At 43.8% G+C, this 24,542-nt stretch overlaps 1 protein-coding gene across 8 annotated transcripts in view; it reads left to right on the top strand.

Moving 5' to 3' along the window:
• PIP5K1B (phosphatidylinositol-4-phosphate 5-kinase type 1 beta) overlaps window positions 1-24,542 on the top strand; it is a 313,556-nt gene that overhangs the window by 218,401 nt on the left and 70,613 nt on the right. For all 8 annotated transcript variants that reach the window (XM_058695763.1, XM_058695762.1, XM_058695764.1 and 5 more), the window contains 6 exons: window positions 3,445-3,656; window positions 5,475-5,558; window positions 5,665-5,713; window positions 9,047-9,131; window positions 12,286-12,441; window positions 19,150-19,294. In XM_058695763.1, the coding sequence (XP_058551746.1) occupies window positions 3,445-3,656; window positions 5,475-5,558; window positions 5,665-5,713; window positions 9,047-9,131; window positions 12,286-12,441; window positions 19,150-19,294 (731 nt within the window). The remainder of the gene's footprint in view (window positions 1-3,444; window positions 3,657-5,474; window positions 5,559-5,664; window positions 5,714-9,046; window positions 9,132-12,285; window positions 12,442-19,149; window positions 19,295-24,542) is intronic.

The following is a 24,542-nucleotide window of genomic DNA, read 5'->3' as shown; positions in this document are numbered from 1 at the left end:
TTTGCCGCCCTGAGGGGACCTTTACCAGTGGGTAGTTCGGGGGCTGTGCTGGGCATGAGGCTGTGATTTTTTTGCCCGCCGAAATCAGGACTCTTCCCCCCTACGGATCGTGCGGTCATCGCTTTATACCCATTGACCAGAATTGCCGTTCTGTCAGCTGATCTTTTCCTCGTCGACCTTCAACCCAGAACTTTTGACAAGGCCCACAAGGGCGCTGGTGAGCAGGCTGAACGCACAGTTGTATTTTCGGTGGCTTTCTGTGCATTTTTATTTTCAGAAGTGTAAGGTTAAGGGCGTTTACTTCCGAGATGACGTCTGTCATCTCTCACACTAGTGTGAGCAATGAGTCACTATGACTTGAAATCAGGATGACGATCGCAAGCAGTAAATTCGGCATTTTCTTTGTACCCGGAATGTTCCTAGGCTCTTTCTCTGCCTGTCCGTGTTGAATTTTTACAAAGCACCCCATAGAGTATATAACATTATTGTCACCACTTTATAGAGGAGGAAGCAGGCAGAGGGGGGTGATGTAAGCTGCCTAGGCCACACTCTTTACCTTTTATGTCCTTCCCCCGGACGCGTGCGCACTGACAAATGTCATTGGGAAGACTGGTGGTGATTGCCGTGCAAGGTCTGTGATGCCACGTGGGTGGGCACTGTTCCCCAGCCATCTTTGCGGTGTGGCTGAGAATTGCAAAGCCCGAGGACCTTGTACCCTTGTTGCTGTCTAAGAAAGCATCCAGTATCTGTCAGGGTTTCTCTTCAAGAGGCTGGGTCCTTGGCAACCGTGATGCAGAACTGTCTTGTTTGCTTATGTGGCTCCGTGCCACCGTGTGGGGGCATAAGGCACCAATAAACCTCCGTGGGGAACCAACCAGTGAGTCTGAGGCTCACACGTTGGGTCAGTGGTGAGGAACTTTTCCTGCCACCCTTCCCGCCTCCTCCAATCGTGGCCTCCATTTCTTCTTAGGGTAGGGAGGCTCGGTCCACACTGCTGTCAGGCCACTCTCTGATCTCGTGGGTTATAAAGTTCCATGGCCAAAACCTCTAAAATAGTAAGATTTTCCTCTCAGCTCTTGCCTGCCTCCTTTCTTTTTTATTTATTTATTTATTTTTAATTTTTGTTTTAAATGTTTATCTATTTTTGAGACAGAGGGAGACAGGGCGCAAGTGGGAGAGGGACAGAGAGAGAGGGAGACACAGAATCCGGAGCAGGCTCCAGGCTCTGAGCTGTCAGCACCGAGCCTGATGCGGGGCTCAAACCCACGAACCGTGAGATGATGACCTGAGCCAAAGTCAGACGCTTAACCGACTGAGCCACCCAGGCGCCCCCTTGCCTGCCTTCTTTCTTAATTTAGTAAACCGTAAGATGAACAGTTGATACTCTGAATAATCGATGCTCATGTAGAGCCCCTTTCATTCTTCCTCATTGATGGCAAAGATGTACGAGACCCAGGGATAACCATACCATCCTGTGACAGATGGTATTCATGAAGTGGCAGCCACAGGTGTTTGAATACTCGGGCTTGACCCCTGTTCCCTGTATCATAAATGTCTGATCAAAAAGCAGCTGGGCCGAGGGGGAATGAGAAGCCTTAGAAATGCTGCGTATTCTGTCTCTGGTTAAACAATGACTATAGACTCTGATCCTCAGAGGCGGTTCCTAACTAGGGTACAGTGACAGATTATCATGTTGTTCTGCCATGCAGGCTTGGCTTAATTTCTGGGCTTTTTTGATTTCCCAAACAGCTTTGTGTGAGAAACGCCAGGCATTTAAAACCCTGCTGTACAGGAGATTCATGTACAAAGCACAAGGAGGAGAACTTTATCATGGAGGAAAATGCCCCATTTTCATGCGCTCCTGAATACTTTTCCTCTACTAAGGAAGCATCCTGAGTGTCAGAGCCCCCCCTACTCTGGGAAGCTGTGTTGACTGCTTCTCCCCTTGACCTTACCTCCTACCGTTTTCCTGTCAGAACACCTCTACCTCCTTTGTCTGGCGGCCTCTGCTACTTTTATTTTTATTTATTTTTAATTTTTTTTAATGTTTATTTATTTATTTTGAGAGTGAAAGGGAGAGGGAGAATCCCAACCAGGCTCCATGCTGTAAGCACAGACCCTGATGCGGGGCTCAATCCCACAAACATGAGATCATGACCTGGGCCAGATCAAGAGTCTGACGCTTAACCAACTAAGCCACCCAGGTGCTTTTGAGATCCTAATTTTTAAAAACACTTGTACAGGGGGCGCACCTGGGTGGCTCAGTCAGTTGAGCGTCCAACTTCGGCTCAGGTCATGACCTCGCGGTCTGTGAGTTCGAGCCCCGCGTCAGGCTCTGTGCTGACAACTCAGAGCCTGGAGCCTGCTTTGGATTTTATGTGGGGGTCTCTCTCTCTCTCTCTCTCTCTGCTCCTCCCCCACTCGTGCTCGCTCGCTTGCTCTCTCTTTCTCAAAAATCAATAAACACGTTTTATTTTTTTATTTTTTTTTTATTTATTTATTTTTTTAATTTATTTTTGGGACAGAGAGAGACAGAGCATGAACGGGGGAGGGGCAGAGAGAGAGGGAGACACAGAATCGGAAACAGGCTCCAGGCTCCGAGCCATCGGCCCAGAGCCTGACGCGGGGCTCGAACTCACGGACCGCGAGATCGTGACCTGGCTGAAGTCGGACGCTTAACCGACTGCGCCACCCAGGCGCCCCTAAACACGTTTTAAAAAGTTTAAAAACAGTTGTACAGGGAACCGAATGACAGCTTTGAAAGACACGCTTTCCAAAAAGTTTAAAAACAGTTGTACAGGGAACCGAATGGCACCTTTGAAAGACACGCTTTCCAAAGGAGACCACCGAACTCCAGCAAGGTCAAGATTGGGAGAACAGAATCCAAACAAAAACACATTCCGGCTGAGTCTTCACGCTGAGGAGGTTGCAGGCTTCTAGAGACCAGTACCCGTTGGTGTCTGTGCTCCTCGTGCTGAAGAGTGTGGCTGCTGGAGTTGCCTGCCCGGGTTTCTATCCCGACAGCACCACTCATGAAGTGTGTGATATTGAGCAAATCACTTCCTCTCTCTCTCTCTGTCTCGATTTGTTCGTCTGTAAGATAGAGACAATAATAGTACCTAACTCAAAGAGGTGTGAGGGTTGAATCCAAGGTGACGTACTTAGAACCTGGCCCGTGGGAAGTTTTCAATAAATGTTATGGGTGAAACATTTATGAAGGGTTAGGAAAAGATGTGCTTCTTCTAAATTTGCATAAAAAATATCGTCTTGGAGCCATTGTGATAATCCTTACTAAACAAGACCTAATAACAACCACAAATGTTTTTATTTTGATTCTTCCTCTGTCAGCCGTGTGTCTGCTTATCTAGAGCTCTCTGATCCTCCCCAGATGAGACTTAGGAGCCATTTCAGTTGACTGGCCTGCTGGTTCTTGTTCTTACTCAGGTGCTGGAAAGCTTCAAAATCATGGACTATAGCCTTTTGCTGGGAATCCACATCTTGGACCATTCCCTCAAAGAGAAAGAAGAGGAGAACTCACAAAACGTGCCTGATGCTAAACGGTCGGGGATGCAGAAGGTCCTCTATTCGACAGCAATGGAATCCATCCAGGGTCCAGGGAAACCAGGAGACGGGATCATCACAGAGAACCCGGACACGTAAGTGTGGTCGCCTACCTGCCCACCCTCCTGGCCGGGGGAGCCCACGTCGGTGAGGTAATTAAATGCAGTCATGTTCCTTTCCTGGTGGCTCTTGGAGAATGGCTTCCTATCTGGTGCTAAAATGGATCAGGCAGCCTTCGTTTCTCTTCCTCTGCGGATGACTAGAGGAGTAGCAGCTCTTTGGGTTATTATGATTCTCTGATGCACGCGGTTTCAGTGTTTCAGATGGCCCCATTTTTGAACAGCGGCTGAAAATGTTTCTACCCCTATTTACTGCATATTCAAAACAGGCACCGCGACAGGAGACTATGAATTTGAATAAACATGCGTTGAAGCAAACATGTGACAGGAATTACGTTCACAATTCAGAGCCGCTTATCCACATAAAAAGATTCTGCTGTTGTAGGTCCTGTACCCTGGCACATGTAGTCTCTTGGCCTCAGCCAGATGTGATGGTAACTGCAGGATTAGTTGGCACAGAGAAAGTGCTTCTTGACTAACAGAAACAGCTGCAACCAAAGAAAGTGATTGAAATGGTTGACTATGTCATGAGTGTTTACCAGCTGTGCAGGAGACTGAATGAAGGGCATCATTTTCCTAGGCCATAAGGGGCTGCCTTCTGGGGGTCTCCAACAATGACTAAATCACAGGCATATTTCACCTTTAGAAAGGAACTCCATACGTATTAAAGCTTTAAAAATTCCTTTCTTATGAATCTGTCTCAGTGTCCAATAATCAATTAAACCAATTATTCTCTATCAGTATAGTGAACTACACAGCCATTAAAAAACACATTAGCATTGAATATGAGGAAATGTACATCGTTTAGCAAATGAAAAGTGCAAGTTGTAAAATATGCTAACTTAAATGCTTTTGCAGGCTAATAAACACATATACACATACGTTTCCCCTGGAAAGGTGTACCAAATGCTAATAGAAGTCCTTGGCATCCTTGGAATGTGTTCTTTTGTATATTTAAAATCTCACAGTAGATATATAAAAGTGTTGCATTTTTTTTTTTTTTAAATTTTTTTTTCAACGTTTTTTATTTATTTTTGGGACAGAGAGAGACAGAGCATGAACGGGGGAGGGTCAGAGACAGGGAGACACAGAATCGGAAACAGGCTCCAGGCTCCGAGCCATCAGCCCAGAGCCTGATGCGGGGCTCGAACTCACGGACCGCGAGATGGTGACCTGGCTGAAGTCGGACGCTTAACCGACTGCGCCACCCAGGCGCCCCAAAAGTGTTGCATTTTTAAAACGTAGTGTTTTGGGGCACCTCGGTGGCTCGGTTGGTTAAGTGTCTGACTTTGGCTCAGGTCATGATCTCACAGTTCGTGAGTGTGAGCCCTGCATTGGGCTCTGTGCTGACAGCTCAGAGCCTAGAGCCTGCTTCGGGTTCTGTGCCTCCCTCCCTCCCTGCCCCTCCCTTGCGCTCTCTCTCTGTCTGTCTCTCTCCCTCTCAAAAACAAATAAACATTTTAAAAAATGAAATAAAAAGCAGTATTTCAGTATATTTTGAAAATTCGTGCTTGCAGTTTTAAAATAGGAAGAATTTTTTGTTTGGATTCTTCTCATCCAGCTGTCCAGAGGTGACAGCTCTGGTTTCACTCTCCTGTGTGGGAAGTACATCATTCTGGATTCCCAGGAAGACTCTACCCAGGGGCGGGGGGGAAGGAAAGAAAGAAAGAAAAGAGAAAAGGAAAGCAAGTCCAGAATTCTTAAAGTTGTCCATTTTTATTTAGTCTATTTTAGAAATTATGTCCACTTCCTAATATATGTTGTAAAATCTTCTCTCTTTTGCCCTATCTACAGAATGGGAGGCATTCCAGCTAAAAGCCATAAGGGAGAAAAACTACTTTTGTTTATGGGCATTATTGACATTCTGCAATCATATAGGTAAGTAATTTGGGGAAGAAGCCTTTATTCATTTCAAAGTAAATCAACAAAAGGCTTTGGGAGTGATTTTATATTCTCATTTTTGTTTCTGTCTGTTTACATTTAGGTTAATGAAGAAGTTAGAACATTCCTGGAAAGCGCTTGTTTATGATGGGGTAAGTGACTTACCATGTTCCTTGTTAAACTGTATATTTCTCTGATTTCTCAGACTTCAACGTGTGTGTAGGAAGTCACATCAGCAGACCAAACGATGTTCTCTTTTTTGTTGTTTTTTTAACATTTATTTCCGAAAGAGAGAGACTGAGGGTCAGCGGGGGAGGGGCAGAGAGAAAGCGAGACACAGAATCCGAAGCAGGCTCAGACTCTAAGCTGTCAGCGCAGAGCCCGATGCGGGGCTCGAACCCATTAGCCTTGCTATCATGACCCGAGCCGAAGTCGGTTGCCTAACCGCCTGAGCCACCCAAGTGCCCTAAAAGGATGTGTTATTTCTATGTCAAATCTCCAGGACCCTCTTACAAGAGGATGCTGGGGAAAAGGGGGAGGGAGACTGATTGCAGAGCCCCTGGGAAGAACAGGAGGACCATTGAAATGAGATTCTCAGTTCTCACCGGAGTATGCTGTGGAGCGATCTGAGCCTGACTTTGGTGGGACACAGCCCTGGATGTGAACCGGGCATTCACCACTTTACTCACCGTGTGATCCAGTCGAATTGCTTGTTATTTGGCCCCCCTGGGCCTGGTTTCCCATCTGTACCAGAGATATAGTAATAGCCTTCATAGGGCTAATGCAGGGATTAAATAAAATAATACACTGTCGTGTTCGACACAATGCCGAGCACAATAAAGACGGAAGAAGTGAAAACTTACATACAAGTTGTTACGGATGTACGTGACTAAGACTGAACGGTGTGAGGGTCTCTTAGACCCAGAGTTGCATAGCAATAAAAAAAAAAAGAAAAGAAAAGAAAAGAAAACAATCAATTATCCAGAGGTATTCTCCCTCCCCCTCTCCCTCCTCCCCACTCAGTACAGAACAGACACGTTCCTATCTACGTGTTACATGCGAAGTTTTTGCTACTGATGGAACATTTACTGGCCTCGGCCTCCCTCAGTTAATAACCTGACCACAGAATATATTGGGCAGAGGTTTGCTCGCACATTTTTTAAAGATGTTCGCAGCTGCTTTCCTTTGAAAGAAGATAAATTATAGATATTATTCTCTTCCTTTATTGGAAAAGAGCACTGACTTCCTCACTTCTGTGGAAGGCTGGTAATAACCTCTCTGCATGAAAGATCTGCATTTTGTCCCCAGGCTGAGGAATGGGCTTTGTCAGAATGCACTCGTAAACAACAGGTTCACAAGTTTGCCTCTGAGAAGTAAATGTAGGCTTACTATTTAAATCGAAGATTCCTTTTGTTTAAAGGCCAAGATGGCGGACTAATATTCTCCCTTCCAGCTGACAAAAATAGAGACTGTTTAATGCCTTTTTTAAAATATTTATTTATTTTGGGGAGAGCACAAGCGGGGGAGGGGCAGACAGAGGGGGACAGAGGATCTTAAGTGGGCTCTGGGCTGACAGTAGGGAGCCCGACTGATGTGGGGCCCAAGCTCACGAACTGCGAGGTCATGACCTGAGCCAAAGTCAGATGTTCACCCGAGCCACCCAGGTGTCCCAAGACTGCATAATGCTTTAAACATGGAAAGGAAAACAGCCAACACCCTTCCCGTTCTGTTTCCTAAGACGACTTTAATTCCCTGTTACCAGACTAAGATTTCTGATCTGAATGGCCTAGTACTCAACTGGTCAGATGCATCTAAGAGGCCCCTACCTTTGTCTAGTTAAAATATATCTTCCGTGTTTTGGTGGTGGTTTCTTTTTTTTTTAAGAGAGTCTCTGTGTTGATTGTTTACTTGTGGAATTACAAGCAGTAAATAAGACTCACTTTTGTTTATTTGCAAACACTGCCTCTTATTTAAACAATGTTTCTTCATACCAAAAGAGAACCACAGCCCAGCTTCTCTTGGAAAGAGAAGGTCTGGGTCTTAATCATCTTGCACCATAAGATATTCCTCAATATCTTATGCACTTGTTGTGAATATGTGTCCACTTCAGACAGGAGCTGCCAGAGTACTGGGGGAGTGCACGTCAAACCAGTAGGAAATTCCCACCACGTCTGCAACATCACTGTCTAGGAGACCTTGGCCAAAGAAGGTTCCTCTACGCTGTCCTTCATTACATGCTAATTACAGAATTACCTTATGCCTCATGTAATTCCCTATTTCACAGATGAAAAAAAACGGAGGCACCAAAACACTGCCTTTCTCCTGGATCGCACAGCTTCTTAAAGTTAGAACTAACACCAGAACCAGGTCTCCAGACCCCTGGTCCAGTGTGGGTTTTTCCCTCCACACCTGGAACGGGAACTTCATACCATCTAAATTTAAACTTTTAGAACTTTTTTTTATTGGAATCCACAAACTTAGAATCAAAATGGAACATTAATTTGTTTCTGGAAATGTATATCTTGGAGAGCAGGTAAATGATCACTGAATAAACATACAGAATTCGCTTCTTCATCCATCTCCTTTCCTGGATTTGTAATAAAACGCCCCTTCAGTCCTGAAGACTCCTGCCAAGCATGAGAGAATTGAGTTAACAGTTTGTTTCAATTCAATTCTATCTAATTAGTGGATAATTCAGCATAACGGAGGTCATCAGTCAGCCGTGTCCCCTCGGAATCTTACCCGTGTTTTGCACCATTTTACTAGGAGATAAAACCAGTGCTCCTTTTGGACCTAGATGCCATTTTTCCATTAGGGTTGTTTTGCTTATTTGTGTCCCCAGTTTTTTTTTTAATTTTTTTTTAACGTTTATTTATTTTTGAGCAAGAGAGACAGCGCACGAGCAGGGGAGGGGCAGAGAGAGAGGACACAGAATCTGAAGCAGGCTCCAGGCCCTGAGCTGTCAGCACAGAGCCCGACGCGGGGCCCAAACCCACAAACCGTGAGATCATGACCTGAGCCGAAGTCTGGCATTTAACCGACTGAGCCACCCGGGCGTCCGTGTCCCCAGTTTTTGTCCCCAGCTCAAACCGTTCTCCTTCATTTTGGCTGAGACTTGAGGTGCTCGTTGCCTACGTGTGAAACAAAGAATCTAAAAGCCCCACATGGCACACAATGCAATCAGAATCAACTTATTACATGTTTTGCTTTATAAAACAGCATCTTTTTGCTAGCTCTCCCCAGCCCCCCTTCGTACTCTGTTGCATCATGAGTATCCACAATCTTTGCTCAGATTGTCTTTGCCTCCTTCCGCAGCCTGACTCTTGGGCACCACAGGTCACAAGACTTTGCTCTTCTCTGGCTCTCAACATCCACACCTTCTGGTTAAGGACATGGGCTTAACAGAGAACCGATTGAATTAGATGGTTCTTCTAGCTTAAAATGAACTGCAAGATAAACCTGTGATAACTGATTTGTATTTTCAGGATACTGTTTCAGTTCATCGACCAAGCTTTTATGCTGACAGATTTCTAAAGTTTATGAATTCCAGAGTTTTCAAGAAAATTCAAGGTAAGGTTCTTAGAATTTTTTTTTTTTTTTTTTTACTTTTAGCACTTACTTGCTGACTTTCTGGTGTGTATCCTTCCAAGATTTTTAGTGGAAGGTTTGGACTAATTTATCTCCCAAAAGCTGTGATCACTTAATAATTATGTAATTACCAGTAATTTACTGATGCCATAATCATTAGAGTCTTATTGTGGAAAAAATTAGAAACTGCCTAACTATCCAGTCCTGTAATTTACAGATTATATGATGTATTAAATATATTATGGTACAATCTAATGGAATAATACGTACAATAAAATTCATATTCTAAAGGTACATTTAGTCCTTATAGACATAGATTTATTCACACAGACACACACACATATATGTAGTTCATTGGTTTGCATATGTAAATTCACAACAAATGCTAATGGAATATATAAAAATCTGATACATTAACAAGAAAAAGGATGAAAACCAAACGATCATCTCAACAGGTGCAGAAAATGCACTGGACAAAGTACAGTATTCATTCATGGTAAAAACTTTCCACAAAGTAGGTTCAGAGGGAACATACATCAACATCACAAAGGCCATACATGAAAAACCCACAGCTAACATCATACCCAATGGCGAAAACCTGAGAGCTTTTCCTCTAACATCAGCAGCAAGACAAGTATATCCACTCTCACCACAAGCAGTGCTCAAATCTTTGGGCCTCAGGGCCACTTTACGCTCTTTTCAATGATTAAAGACCCCGAAAAAGCATTTACACATGTGGGGCTATGTATATCACTATTTAGCATATTAGAATTTAAAATTAAGGAAAGTTTTAAATATTCATTAATTCTTACAAAGTAACAATTTCAAAAATTGCGTGTAAAAAAGGTCAGTTTCAACAAAAAGGTAAAAAAAATTTCACATAAAAAATAATCATGAAGGGATGCCTGGTGGCTTAGTTGGTTAAGCGTCCAACTTCGGCTCAGGTCATGATCTCACAGTTCGTGGGTTCGAGCCCCGCATTGGGCTCTCCTGTCGGCTCATGCCCTTTCTCTCTCAAAAATAAATAAACATTAAAATAATAATAATAGTAATAATTAGGAAAAGCAATATTTTCTAAAACAAATAATTGACTGAGAGAAGTGGTATTATTTTACATTTTTTCAAAGCCCCAATTCTGGCTTAATAGGAGACATCTAGAATCTCCTATCAGCTTCTGAATTCAGTCTGTGGCTAGATGTCCTGTGGCATCTAGAAAACTCATTAGAGAGTGAGAAAGGCTAATTACGCCTTAATATTGTTATGAAAATAGGTTTTTTTAGTTATTTTATTTGTTTTTGTTAAGTAATCTCTACAGCCCTGTGGGGCTCCAACTCATGACCCCAAGATCATGAGTCACAAGCTCCACTGACTGAGCCAGCCAGGAGCCCCTGAAAATAGTTTTAACATTGAAGACCTTCTAAGAGGGTCTCAGGAGCCTCTAGTACTCCCTGAACCACATTTGAGATCCTCCGACTTAAAAGTTTTAAAATATTATGTTGGAAGACAAGAGGTGAAGGTTCATAAAAGTCAGCAGACAGAACCTTAAAGCAGAAGCCAGTGTGCGTAATCCCTTCACACCTAGATAGCAGGTGTCGCCATTGTCTTCATAGGATGAGGAGTCAAGGTGAATGTGACTTATTTGGGCCACTTATTTTCCAGTAAAATCCATTTTGATCAGTTTTTAAACATTCAAAATTTCCTCCCCTCCAAGAAAACCCAGGTCTGGTTTTATCTCTTCTCCCCCTCACGTCAGCCAGGAAATAGAATGCTAGCGAGCGAAGAAATGAATACCGCTTAAGACAACTTCAGAGAAAAGAAAGACACCTTGGGTTTCCTGCTTTCTCCTTCTGTGACCTTGGGCAGGTCACAGCTTTTCAGCTCTCATTTTCTGGACCTATAAAAGGGCTCAGACAACCGTTGTCTCCCTCAGACAACCGCGTGGGTAATTTGAGATATGGAGCGTGATGTTAGTCTCCAAACCCTAAAACCCTCTACAAAAGTTATTTATTATGATGATCATATGATTATGGTTATAAGACTGCTCACAAGACACACAGACTTTTCCTTCTCCAGAACTGGAGAGAATGCCCACCATTCTTGCCCATTTGTGTGTCCCAAAGTCCTTGTCCAATTAAGTTCTTGCAAGCTGCCTACGGGCAGGCCCCAGATGAGCGTTGCAATCTAAGCTCTGAGCTTCCCAAGGCCAGACGCAATTATTCTAATGCATCAGCTGTCAGGTCACCCCTGCGTGCAAACCTCCACAGGTGGAGAGACACTGCCAAAAACCAGTTCAGGCAAGGCATAAACAAGCCGCAACTTCTCTCCTCTCCAAGGAAATTCTTTAATAACTGCGTTGAGCCAAGAAGAATTATTGGAACGAGGACTGAACAGAGATGGGGATTGTGTGGCTGCAGCTAAAACAGCTCCCAGTGATGTAGCCGAAGTACAGGCACAGCCTTCAGCGAGCAGGATTGATAGCGAAGTCCATTTGCCCTGGTTCGGGTTCCCAACACACTTCTGAAGTTGTAGAATGCTGTTTGGACAAAGGTCAGGAGTGAACGGTACATCTGATATAGCCGTGACCTCGAAAAGACCCAGAGGGCAGGAAATTTCAGTGGAAAGTCACTTAAAAGAAAAAAGCAACCCGAAGTAACTTGACTAAATTAGGCTTCCTGAGTATAAGATTAAACATTGGCATGTTTAGAAATTCCTAGTCCCAAGTTAATAAAACCAGGGTCATGAGAATTCTCCTTGCTTTACCATCTGCCTTTACCAACCCACCCGACCTCCTCCTAGCACTAGGAAAACATTGCTTGGAGGCAGAAAAATTCTCCTTTAGCCTCAAAACATTTGAATTTCACCTCGGGTGAGACTTAACTTCAAAATCTGGAGATGTATTCCAGTTTGCATGGACTCTAGGCCCTTGTAATCGAAGTCAAGTCACTGCGGACAAAAAAAATTGCCCAAACGCCAACAGTTTTGTCTCCCTTTCCTCGTGTATGTAAATCAAAGTTTCTTGTTTTATTTCTCCTCAAACAATGACTAATAAGGTAATAAATAAAACCTTAATTAAAAATATTAATGTGCTTTTACAGTAAGTATCTTTCTTTGTCACTCCTTTGTCCTTCCTGTCTAGCTTTGAAGGCCTCACCTTCTAAAAAACGGTGCAACTCCATCGCTGCCCTGAAGGCAACCTCCCAAGAGATCGTGTCCTCAATTAGCCAGGAATGGAAGGATGAGAAGCGGGATCTGCTGACCGAGGGGCAGAGTTTCAGCAGCCTTGACGAGGAAGGTAAAGACATTCAACTTAAAAAAAAAAGGGGGGGCGGGGGAGGAGTTCTTCTGATTTTATTTATATAGGTGATGTGGATTCACAATAGAACAATTAGAACATTAGAGGGGCGCCTGGTGGCTCAGGCGGTTGAGCGTCCAACTTGAGTTCAGGTCATGAGCTCACAGCTCTGAGTTCGAGCCCTGCGTCGGGCTCTGGGCTGACAGCTCGGAGCCTGGAGCCTGCTTCGGATTCTGTGTCTGCCTCTCTCCCTGCCCCTCCCCTGTGCAGGTTCTGTCTGTGTGTCTGTCTCTCAAAAGTAAATACACGTTAAAAAATTTTTTTTAAAAAAACTTTAGAACATACCTGCTCTCAGAAACAAGACCTGGGGCACCTGCCTGGCACAGTAGGTAGAACTTGCCACTCTTAATCATGAGTTCAAGCCCCATATTAGGTGTAGAGCTTACTTTAAAAAAAAAAAGACACAAATTGTGTTAATGAATTTTCTAAAGGATACTTATAGTATGACTCGCTTACTATAAATTTTTTAAACACGTAAACAATGTAATATATGGCTTAAGGTAAAAAATGTTAGAAATACACTAAGATTCAGAAATAAGGATCAGTCACCCCACTACCTGGAGGTGACACATATGAACATCTTTGTGTTTTTACTACTTGGACCTTGTTCTGTGCATGTGTATAATGTGTGTGTGTGTGTGTGTGTGTGTGTGTGTGTGTGTGTGTGTGTGTGTTTCAAACATACACATTATATGCTTATATGTATGCACATATACATATATACACACTGTAGCAATGAATTACCAACTTATTTAGGTCTTTAATGAATTTAATAAAAGTTTTAGAACTTTCCTCTTGCTTGTCATATATCCCTACCTTTTGTTAGATTTCTTCTCTAATGGGTAAAGATGTAGACCTGTATTTTCTATCTTTCCAAAGGGTATCTTTTGAAGATGTGGGTTTTCTGGCGGTTTGTTGCTACGGTGTTAGACCTCACCTCTTTGCTCGTTCCTTTGTCACTTGCTAGCTAGAACTCCTGGTACAGTGATGAATAGAAGCGGTGACCGGGGGCCTTGCCTTGTCCTGATTTTAAAGGGAAGGCTTCTCACATTTCACTGTTGAGAAAGAAGTTTGCTGTATTGGATACCCATAATCGGGTCAAGGAAGTACCTTTTTATTGCTGGTTTGCTAAAAGTTTTGATCAGGAATGAGTATTGAATTTTATCACATACTTTTTTGTCTGTCTGTTTGAATTGATTAGGTGTTTTCCTTTTCTAATTGTTAAAGAGGAAGTGGCAGTTTCAACTTTTTTTAATCTATGTATTCTTCTGGGAATCCCAGCAATTCCTGAAAATTTCTTCTACTTAGATTAGCTCTCCAGGGGCGCCTGGGTGGCTCAGTCGGTTGAGCCTCTGACTTCGGCTCAGGTCATAATCTCATGGTTTGTGAGTTCAAGCCCTGCCTAGGGCTCTGTGCTGACAGCTCACAGCCTGGAGCCTGCTTCCAATTCTCTGCCTCCTTCTCTCTCTGCCCTCTCCTGCTCACACTCTGTCTTGCTCTCTCTCTCACACACAAATAAACACTTAAAAATTTTTTTTAAAGATTAACTCTCTTCTCGGGGTTTTCTTTTCCTCAGAGTCACTAGGACAGGGTGATACTCCTTCTCCCCTCCTGCAGCACTTACCCACATGTTCCACGCTGGGATTCTTTCTTTTCTCATCTCCCTAGAAACCAGCTCAGACCCAGATATAGTGATACCAACAAAAGAGTTAATGAAATGTGCTTGCTCCTCTCTCTGGCTGGATGGCTGCAGTTTGTGGCAGCCATGACTCCCTTTTCCTAAGCACCTCTGCACCAGCACTGTCCCTCCCACACTGCTGGTCTTCTTAGAACACACAGAAAACTGTAAGGTGTCTACAGTCTGGGAAATAGGATTAATGGATTTTTAAACTGTATTAGTTCATCTTTTTTTTATATTTTTTAATGTTTATTTTTGAGAGAGACAGGGCATGAGCGGGGGAGGGGCAGACAGAGAGGGAGGCACAGACTCCAAAGCAGGCTCCAGGCTCCGAGATGTCAGCACAGGGCTCGAACTCACGAACCGCGAGATCATGACCTGAGCTGAAGTCGGATGTGCAACTGACTGAGCCCCCCCCCCGGCGCCCCATAATCTTTCAAATAGGATGCACCATGTGACTTCTGAAGTTAAAGCAACAAGTCTAGTTGTCAGTCTGGAGGGAGGAAAGGGGTATAATACATACACTACATAACATCCAGAAAGTCTGGATGGAAACATTGGAAGTAGGGCACATGTTGTGCTTTTCTTGAGCTGAGCTCTTGGACCCACTGTTTCATATCTAAATGAGTTTATCTGGACAGTTCTTTCTACAAAGTTTTTATCATGCTGTGTACTTGGGGCCTTCCATTTTCATAGTGCACCAAATTGCCTCTAGTTATTAATCGTCTCTTCTGTGCCACTGTCAGCATATCTTGGTTGTATTAGTTTTCTGGGGCCATGTAACAAATTACCAGAAAGCCAGCCGCTTAATAGAACCTCCAGTGATTAGCTCACAGTGTGTAAGTGAGAAGTCTGGAAAGGCTCCCCTGGATTCTCCGGGCACCGTTTATCAGGGATCTGAAGGCATCAGCTGGGCCGCGTTCTCATCTGGAGGTGTTGGGAAAGAAATCCTCCAAGGTCATCGTGTGGGCAGAATTGGCATCCTTGCGGACCCCATGCCTGCCTGTCTGATAGCTGTGGGCCACATCCGGCCCCTCGAGACCGTGCACATACCTTGCCAGGCAGCCCCCTCCCATCTTCAAACAGAGAATTTTGTACAAGTGAATCCTTCTCTCACTTCCAATCCCTGACTGCCAGACACACATTTAAAAGGCTCAGGTGATGGGGCACCTGGGTGACTCAGTCTGTTAAGCGCCTGACTCTTTTTTTTTTTTTTTTTAAATTTTTTTTTCAACGTTTTTTATTTATTTTTGGGACAGAGAGAGACATAGCATGAACGGGGGAGGGGCAGAGAGAGAGGGAGACACAGAATCGGAAACAGGCTCCAGGCTCTGAGCCATCAGCCCAGAGCCTGACGCGGGGCTCGAACTCACGGACCGCGAGATCGTGACCTGGCTGAAGTCGGACGCTTAACCGACTGCGCCACCCAGGCGCCCCAAGCGCCTGACTCTTGACTTCAGCTCGGGTCATGATCTCGTGAGATCGAGCCCCACGTCGGGCTATGTGCTGGTAGTACAGAGCCTGCTTGGGATTCTCTCCGGTCCTCTCTACTCTTCCCCTGCTTGCACACACTCTCTCACTCAAAATAAATAATAAGAAAAAAAAAGGGAGCTCAAGTGATGAGGCCAGGCCCATCTGAATAATATCCTCTAAACTGGAGTTAAGGAATTAGTAACCTAAGTACACCTGCATAATTCCTTTTGCGGTGTCAAATATATAATTACAGGAGCCAAATCACATTCACTGATATGACCCCCACTCAGAGGGAGATGGTTCAAGCATACATATCCCTGGGGATCATCCTAGAATTCTGTCTATCATGTTAGTTTCTTAAAAAAACTGAAGGATATAGGAGCTTGAGGAGATAGTTCTCTGTTTTAAAGAGCTGCTCCTAAGAGATTGGGGCTCACCACTGTCTGGCCCAAGTTACTGGACAGGTTGCTCAAACAACCTCTGGTTGATGAAGTCAAGCTGGGTGCACCCAAAACTGGAGTCTTGATGAGCTCTTTTCAGTCCAGCCCCATCTGCCTTATACTGAGTAGCAGTCCTTTCAAATCTGATGGGCAGTGGTTTTTCGGACCCACTTTTCAATGTTATTGAGAGTTTCAGTGTTTTCCTCTATATTGAATGAAAAGGTGGGATCAAGCATATTAAAGGTCACTAGTCAGTTGTCCTGTAACATTGAAGGCCTCTCTGATTTTTGCATGTTGAGTGCTTGGGGTACTTGCTGTTTTATACAGTCTGTTACCATCTGTTACTCATCATGGTAATTCTTTATTTTGACCAAAATAGGAGGCAGAGATGTACGGTCTCACATGTTTTACTTTATTTTATTTTATTTTATTTTTAATTTTATTTTTTTTAAATTTACATCCAAATTAGTTAGCTTCTAGTGCAACAATGATTTCAGGAGTAGATTCCTTATTGCCCCTGACCCATTTAGCCCATCCCCCCTCCCCCACCCCCTGCAGTGACCCTCAGTTTGTTCTCCAGATTTATGAGTCTCTTCTGTTTTGTCCCCCTCTCTGTTTTTGTATTATTTTTGTTTCCCTTCCCTTATGTTCATGTTTTGTCTCTTCAAGTCCCCCTATGAGTGAAGCCATAGGATATTTGTCTTTCTCCAACTAATTTCGCTTAGCATAATACCCTCCAGTTCCATCCACATAGTTGCAAATGGCAAGGTTCCATTCTTTTTGATTGCCGAGTAATACTCCAGTGTGTGTGTGTGTGTGTGTGTGTGTGTGTGTGTGTGTGTGTATCCCACATCTTTATCCATTCATCCATCGAGGGACATTTGGGCTCTTTCCATACTTTGGCTATTGTCGATAGTGCTGCTATAAACATGGGGGTGCATGTGTCCCTTTGAAACAGCACACCTGTATCCCGTGGATAAATGCCTAGTAGTGCAATTGCTGGGTTGTAGGGTAGTTCTATTTTTAGCTTTTTGAGGAACCTCCATACTCTTTTCCAGAGTGGCTGCACCAGCTTGCATTGCCACCATCTCACATACTTTAAAGTGTGTCCGGTCTCGTGGTCCAGAGTCCAGCCCTTCCATGCCTACCCCCTTTCCCTCTGTGCCTCGCTCCATCCTTTCATCTCCCCCTCTTCAAACCCCACATGTAAAACCTCACACTCATGCGATAGTGCCTATTAGGACCATTTTCCATGTGTATGCTTCCTAAACATGCATAATTTTGAGCCCGTCATGCCAATGAAGGGATCCCAGAAACACTTTAAAGTTATGTCATATTTATTATCGCCTGTCTTGGTTTAGCTTGGGGGAATGATGAAAAAGAATCTGGGTACACATGGTGATGCTGGTTAACAACAGTCTGTTGTATATTTGAAAGTTGCTAAGAGACTAGATCCTAAAAATTCTCATTACAAGAAAAAAAAAGTGTTGTATTGTAACTACTATGTGGTGATGGATGTTCACTAGACCATGATGATCATCTCACAATATACATGTTTATCAAATCATCACGTTGGACTCTTAAAATTAATACAGTGTTATATGTCAATTATATCTTCATAAAAATTTTAAAATGAAATTTGGGGTGCCTGAGTGGCTCAGTCAGTTGAGTGTCCGACTCTCAATTTTGGCTCAAGTCCTGACCCCAGGGTCATGGGATCAAGCCCTGTGTCAGGCTTCATGCTAAGTGTGGAGCCTGCTTAAGATAGTCCCTCTCTCCCTCTGCCTCTCTGCCACCCATTCTCTCTCTCTTTTTTTTTTTCTCAAAAAAAAATAATAATGATGATGATGATGTCTCCCTAGGTTAAAAAAATCACCCATTCTCTCTTTCTTTCTAAAAATAATAATAATAATAATAATAATAATAATAATAATGATGTCTCCCTAGGTTAAAAAAAAAATCAGTGTGGGCCTAGTTATAAAAGTTTAAGGACCAGGATTTGTCCATAACTGTTATGTCCACAGTGTTCTAATTTTTTTTTAATTTTTTAGCATGTATTTATTTTTGAGAGAGCATGAGCAGGGGAGGGGCAGAGAGAGAGGGAGACACAGAATCCGAAGCAGGCTCCAGGCTCTGAGCTGTCAGCACAGAGCCCCACGCGGGGCACAAACCCATGAATCATGAGATCATGACCTGAGCTGAAGTTGCACACTTAACCGACTGAGCCACCCAGGTGCCCCACACAGTGTTCTGTTTTTAAAGCAACTCTGTTCTGTGTGACTGACCTGTCATTAAAGCACTGTCTCTACCAGGCTGGGCAGTAAGGGATACAAATTTGTCCAAGGTTTCGGTTAGGATGATTAAAAATGGTCTGGGAAGCATGTGTTTCCCGGCTGTTAAAAAGTCTTAGTACTGGGGCGCCTGGGTGGCTCAGTTGGTTAAGCGGCCGACTTCGGCCCAGGTCATGATCTCGCGGTCTGTGAGTTCGAGCCCCGCGTCGGGCTCTGGGCTGATGGCTCAGAGCCTGGATGCCTGCTTCCGATTCTGTGTCTCCCTCTCTCTCTGCCCCTCCCCCGTTCATGCTCTGTCTCTCTCTGTCTCAAAAATAAAAGTTAAAAAAAAAAAATTAAAAAAAAAAAAAGTCTGAGTACTTAGATCTAAATTGAGAAGGATAAATACGTGCATATCCCAGGGAGGGAGAGCAGGTGCCCTGTGTGTTTCTACATTGGCCAATCATCCTGTTAATCTCTGTCACATTATCTCCTTAAGCTCCTATGAGCTTTTGATGTCATCTTTTGAAACAGTAAATCACTTTCTTAGGTTTTTCAAAGAACATTCATAATATCATTTCCATAAGCTGTTTTGTAAATTAATGCAGTCCCCTTTCTGTTTAACCTGTTTGCAAGGAGCTGTCTTACGGGTCTGCTGTAGTTCAGACGAGTGAGGTGAATTCATCATTTAACTCGCAACCTGATCTGCGAAATGAGTGCTTTTGACTCGACTCCCCTGCATTTACTACTGAGATTCATGAGTCTCTGTTCTGCTTTTGTCACCCAGCCCTGGGATCCCGACACAGGCCGGACCTGGTGCCCAGCACTCCTTCACTCTTTGAAGCTGCTTCCTTGGCAACCACGATTTCTTCTTCTTCCTTATATGTCAATGAACATTGTCCACACGACAGGACTACGCTCTATTCAAACAGGTAAGACTTCGCGCGATCACATTACCCGTCTGGCTGTTACCCCCTTAGTGCCACAGTTACACGGGTATCTCTGAACAAGCACATGCTGTCCCTGACAACCAGGGTGTGACCGTCACCTCCCCTGTAAGTGAGAGGAAGTGAAAACATGCTTGGTTTTTACTATGTCAAGAAGCACCTCTAGGGGAAAACCCTCCTTGTGTTTCTTCACAGTTAATCATTATGTCCTATAGACATTATATACTCAGTTCTCGGGAAAAAGATGGATGTTTCATCATTTCATCATTTCACCGTTTCTTATGAATGGATTTTTTAAGCAGGTGTTCTTGGTTAATATTGCACATAGCTGCAAAGATATTTGAATATTCCCTTTTCGTTCGAGTGACCTTAGTGGCCATGGTAGAAACAATAACTACCCCCCAAAGTTGTCCCCATCCTAATCCCTGGAACCTGTGCCTTATATGTTACCTTATAGAGCAAAAGGGACTTTGCCAATGTGTTTAAGTTAAAGATTCCAGGTGGGAAGTGTATCTTCAATTATTAAGGTTGTCTCAATGAAATCGCTTGAAATGGTCTTTTTTTTTAATATTGTTTTATTAACACTACAGTGGTAGGCAACTTTATGCTTCTGTTTTTTCCTGGATCACTGAGTCACACAGAATTCAAAATCCACTAGGAGGCTGAGAGCCTTTACATTAAATGTATCCTCCCTAAAAATCCTTAACTGTATGCCAGTCTGTCCTCAAGCAGTAAAATTCAGTTATGCACAGGGTCTTTGTAAGGGGAAGACAGAAAGGTTAGGGTCCGATAAAGAGAATTGCAGAAGCAGAGGGAAGAGAGAGAGATGTTAGAAGGCACCATGCCGCTGGCTTCAAAAGGCGGAGGACAGGGCAGTGAGCCCAGGGAAGCCAGCAGCCTCTAGAAACCAGAAAAGACTAGGAAACAGGTGCCCCCTTAGAACCTTCACCAAGGAAGACAGATCTTCCAACATGTTGAATTTCAGGATTTCTCTGCCCAGAGCTGTGAGAGAATAAGTTGTGTTGTTTTAAGCCATAAGTTTGTGATAATTTCTTATAGCAGCAATAGAAAACTAATACAGTGACTCTCAAACATGCAATGATTTAGTGTTTCAGTGTTGTGGGGGGGGTGGTACTATTATTTCCTAAATAGAGAGTCACTTAGTTATTAAATACTTTGGCTTTTTATTTTTATTTCTTTCTCTGTTTATATTTAGAGGGAGCGTGTGAGGGGGGAGGGGCAGAGGGAAAGAGAGAGAATCTTCAGCAGGCTCCACGTTCTGCACAGATCTGAATGCAGGGCTCAATCCCACGACCTGAGTCGAAATCGAGAGTCAGACGCTTAACTGAGTCAGCTACCCAGGCGCCCCTCGATACTTTTGCTTTTTAAACAAAACATTGTCAAATATTGATTCTAGTAATAGGAGATGATATCTTTACACAAAGATCACAATGTTGCCTATGGGCATAGCTGATTGATTTTTCTCTTTCTGTATATGCAATTTTGGTTTTTTAAATTTTTTTAATGTTTATTTTTTTTTTAGAGAGAGAGAGAGAGAGAGACAGTGCACAAGCAGGGGAGAGGCAGAGAGAGACAGGGAGACACAGAATCTGAAGCAGGCTCCGGGCTCGGAGCTGTCACCTCAGAGCGTGACACGGGGCTCGAACTCACAAACTGCGAGGTCGTGACCTGAGCCAAAGTCGGTCACTTTACGGACTGAGCCACCCAGGCACCTCTGTATATACAATTTTGTAACTAGCTTCAGTTGCTGGACAGGGACTGCTCTGTATATGTTCCTGATAATTATCTGTTAAATGTTGAACTGGCTCTTGTCAAAAATCTGGCTCTTGAAAGAGAGCCAGAAGGAGACACAGATTCTTGTCAAGAATCAAGATTGGATTCGTGCAGGTAAAGTCCTTCTGGCACAAGTCATTTTCCACCTCCACGGTTGCAGCGTGGCTCACTTCCAGAATGAGGACTCCGTATGGTAGGCTCCTTTTTAACATACGCATATTTGTAGATTCCAGCTTGGTCTGGAAGGTAAGGTTTGGTAGTTGGAGCTTCTGTAGAAATTTCTTCCCTCTTGCCGTTTGCTGCTGTCTCCGCTAGATACCGGTTGGGGGATAGTGGGTGAGGCAACCCGTCTTGGTCTGGAGAAGTGCAATGAATGGCAGGGTGAGCCTTCAGTCTTAGTAGGGCTTCAGTTTAGATTGCTCGGGTGGAAAAGCCAACAAATAAGGCTCCATTATAAATTACTCAACTCATCTAAACTGTAAAAGAAATTTGGTTCGCTTCCTTAGGCTAGAAGAATTTAAAGTGACCTAGCGGTAACGTGTACCTGAATGTTCAAATTTGTGACGTAAATTAGTCAAGCGACAGCTTTCCTATCTGTGTGGTATAGCTAAACACCATTGTTTTGCTCTCACATAGAAATAGCGGCTCAAAAAAATGGCTGTAAAGTCACAGGAAGCTCCTTGCAAGGTCAAAAAGCAATTCCACGTGAAGGCCTGGTGGTTTCTTTTTTTTTTTTTTTTTTTTTTTTTAACGTTTATTTATTTTTGAGACCGAGACAGAGCATGAACGGGAGAGGGTCAGAGAGAGAGGGAGACACAGAATCTGATACAGGCTCCAAGCTCTGAGCTGTCAGCACAGAGCTCAACGCGGGGCTCGAACTCACAGACCGTGAGATCATGACCTGAGCCGAAGTCAGAAGCTTAACCAACTGAACCACCCAGGTGCCCCAAGGCATGGTGGTTTCTTATGTTTGCTACTGTTCTCATTATCAGGGTCACGTAATTGGATATGCTATTAATTTACTAGAATTTTCAGCACAAATACAAAAGGGTTTTTGGCTTGTGGGTTTGTTTGTTTGTTTGTTTGTTTGTTTGTTTGTTTGTTTGTTTTGGTGGCACTAGTCGTTAGTAAGTACGCAGTATCTTGGCCAGAAGTATTCAATTCTTGGGCATTCATAAAGTTCCTCCAGCGTCTGGAACTGTCTCCTTCCTAGCCAGCGTTGCAAGCTACCTCTGCATACTCCAGGGCTGTGGTATAATTCTTGGTACTTTTACTTATGAGGATGCTGGTTATCATATATTGGATGGGGAAAACAGTGTTATCTGTGATATTTTTCCCTTCCTTTTTTTGAAGTGAACTGTTGGAGATAAACCTTCTTTGGCATGGTATCTCCAACTTGCATTTTGATATGCTTAGCGGGCAGGTGGCAACAAGAAACCACTCTGTCTTAGACAGAAAGGGATTTGATATGGGGAATTAGGTGCTTGCAAAGTCCCTGAAAAGGCTCTGGGCTGGACATCAGGAAATCGCTCCTGGATAATGCCACTGAATGGGCCCACCAATAGCCCCGCAGCCTTGGCTGCAGTCAAGCAGGTGCCCTGCCAACAGAACGCAAGCTAGCGAAAGCATTTTGGTGATCCCTGAATGTTTTTAAAATAAGCTAACATTTGGGGCGCCTCGGTGGCTCAGTCAGTTAAGCGTCCGACTTCAGCTCAGGTCATGATCTCATGGTCCGTGAGTTCGAGCCCCGCGTCGGGCTCTGGGCTGACGGCTCAGAGCCTGGAGCCTGCTTCCGATTCTGTGTCTCCCTCTCTCTCTGCCCCTCCCCTGTTCATGCTCTGTCTCTCTCTGTCTCAAAAATAAAATAAACGTTAAAAAAAATATTTAAAAAAATAAAATAAAATAAGCTAACATTTAAAAATCAAGCAGTTTTGGGGCGCCTCGGTGGCTCAGTCGGTTAAGCGTCCAACTCTTGGTTTTGGCTCAGGTCGTAGTCTCACGGTTCGTGAGATCAAGCCCTGAATCGGGTTCTCTGCTGATAGTGCAGAGCCTGCTTGGGATTCTCTCTCTTCCCCCTCTCTCTGCCCCTACCCTGCTCTCACTCGCTCTCTCTCTCTCAAAATAAATAAACTTGAAAAAATAATAATAAAAATCAAGTCGTTTCACTAAAATCCCCTTTTGAAAAATCAAAAGGGCCCCTTTAGTCTGGGCCCCTCTTGGCTCTGTTGCCTTTGGCATTTATCCGCTGGAGGGGGGAAGCCTGGACCCTGCTTCGCTCACCTCTGATGTCTCCTGCCTGTTCCTCTGGGCATTTCTGGTTTTAGCCTGGAGATAGAAAAGAAGCCAAAGACGTGTCTCTGATCTTAACCACTGCTTTAGGGGAATCATACGGAAAAGGGGCCAAAAAGGCCCAGAGGTGCTAAACAGAAACCTCTAGCCTGTGAACTCCTGGGAATCGGTATCCCTACCCGCCCCCCCACCGCCCCCAACCCTAAAATAAACAAACATGATTCTAAGTCTCTTCTGGCCTGCTCAGTTTTAAAACCTAATCCAAATAGCCTGGAAAGAAAATGAGTTGAATATTGAACTTAAAATTCACATCAGGTTTTTTTTTTTTTTAATCTGTGAATCATTTTTGTGTTAAGGCACATGGCCTGTTTTGTCCATTTTGATTCTGTGCCTTACCTATCTGCGCTTAAATAAGCCGTAAATACTTCAGCTAGCAATGGGCATTCTGTCAGTCTTTTTAAAATCCTTTGGGGGCGCCTGGGTGGCGCAGTCGGTTAAGCGTCCGACTTCAGCCAGGTCACGATCTCGCGGTCCGTGAGTTCGAGCCCCGCGTCGGGCTCTGGGCTGATGGCTCAGAGCCTGGAGCCTGTTTCCGATTCTGTGTCTCCCTCTCTCTCTGCCCCTCCCCCGTTCATGCTCTGTCTCTCTCTGTCCCAAAAATAAATAAAAAACGTTGAAAAAAAAAATTAAAAAAAAAAATCCTTTGAAAAGTGTCGATTAGTGCTGGGATGTGTCCACACCTGAATTGTATGTTGCAGTGAGAAGACTGCTCTCTCTTCAAATTATTCCGCCTTTTAAGGGACTAGTCTCTGTAACGGCAAAAACTCCAATTGCAATCTCTTCTTCCCCTCCTCCTCCTCCTCCTTCTTTTTTTTTGTTTTTTGTTTTTTTTGGAAGTGTACTCTAAAAATTGAGTAGGAAGCAAAGAAAAGATTGTATTTTTAAAGTATATATTTAACCTGATGATTGGGAGTCCCTGTTTTCACAGTACAGTTTGGTGTTCGGGCATGTAGTTCATAGTGATGGAGGCAAACTCGGGTGGGTACGTGCTTCCCAGTCAAATGGCGGGATTTAAATTTTGAATCTTTGATCCTTAAAGTCTTCTTTCCTAGGCAGAGCTCTGTTCTTTTAGAGGGGGTATAAATGAGCA

Source organism: Neofelis nebulosa, chromosome 12 (assembly GCF_028018385.1).
Source record: "Neofelis nebulosa isolate mNeoNeb1 chromosome 12, mNeoNeb1.pri, whole genome shotgun sequence".
NCBI lineage: Eukaryota > Metazoa > Chordata > Mammalia > Carnivora > Felidae > Neofelis > Neofelis nebulosa.
This window is presented reverse-complemented; position numbering and strand designations above follow the sequence as displayed.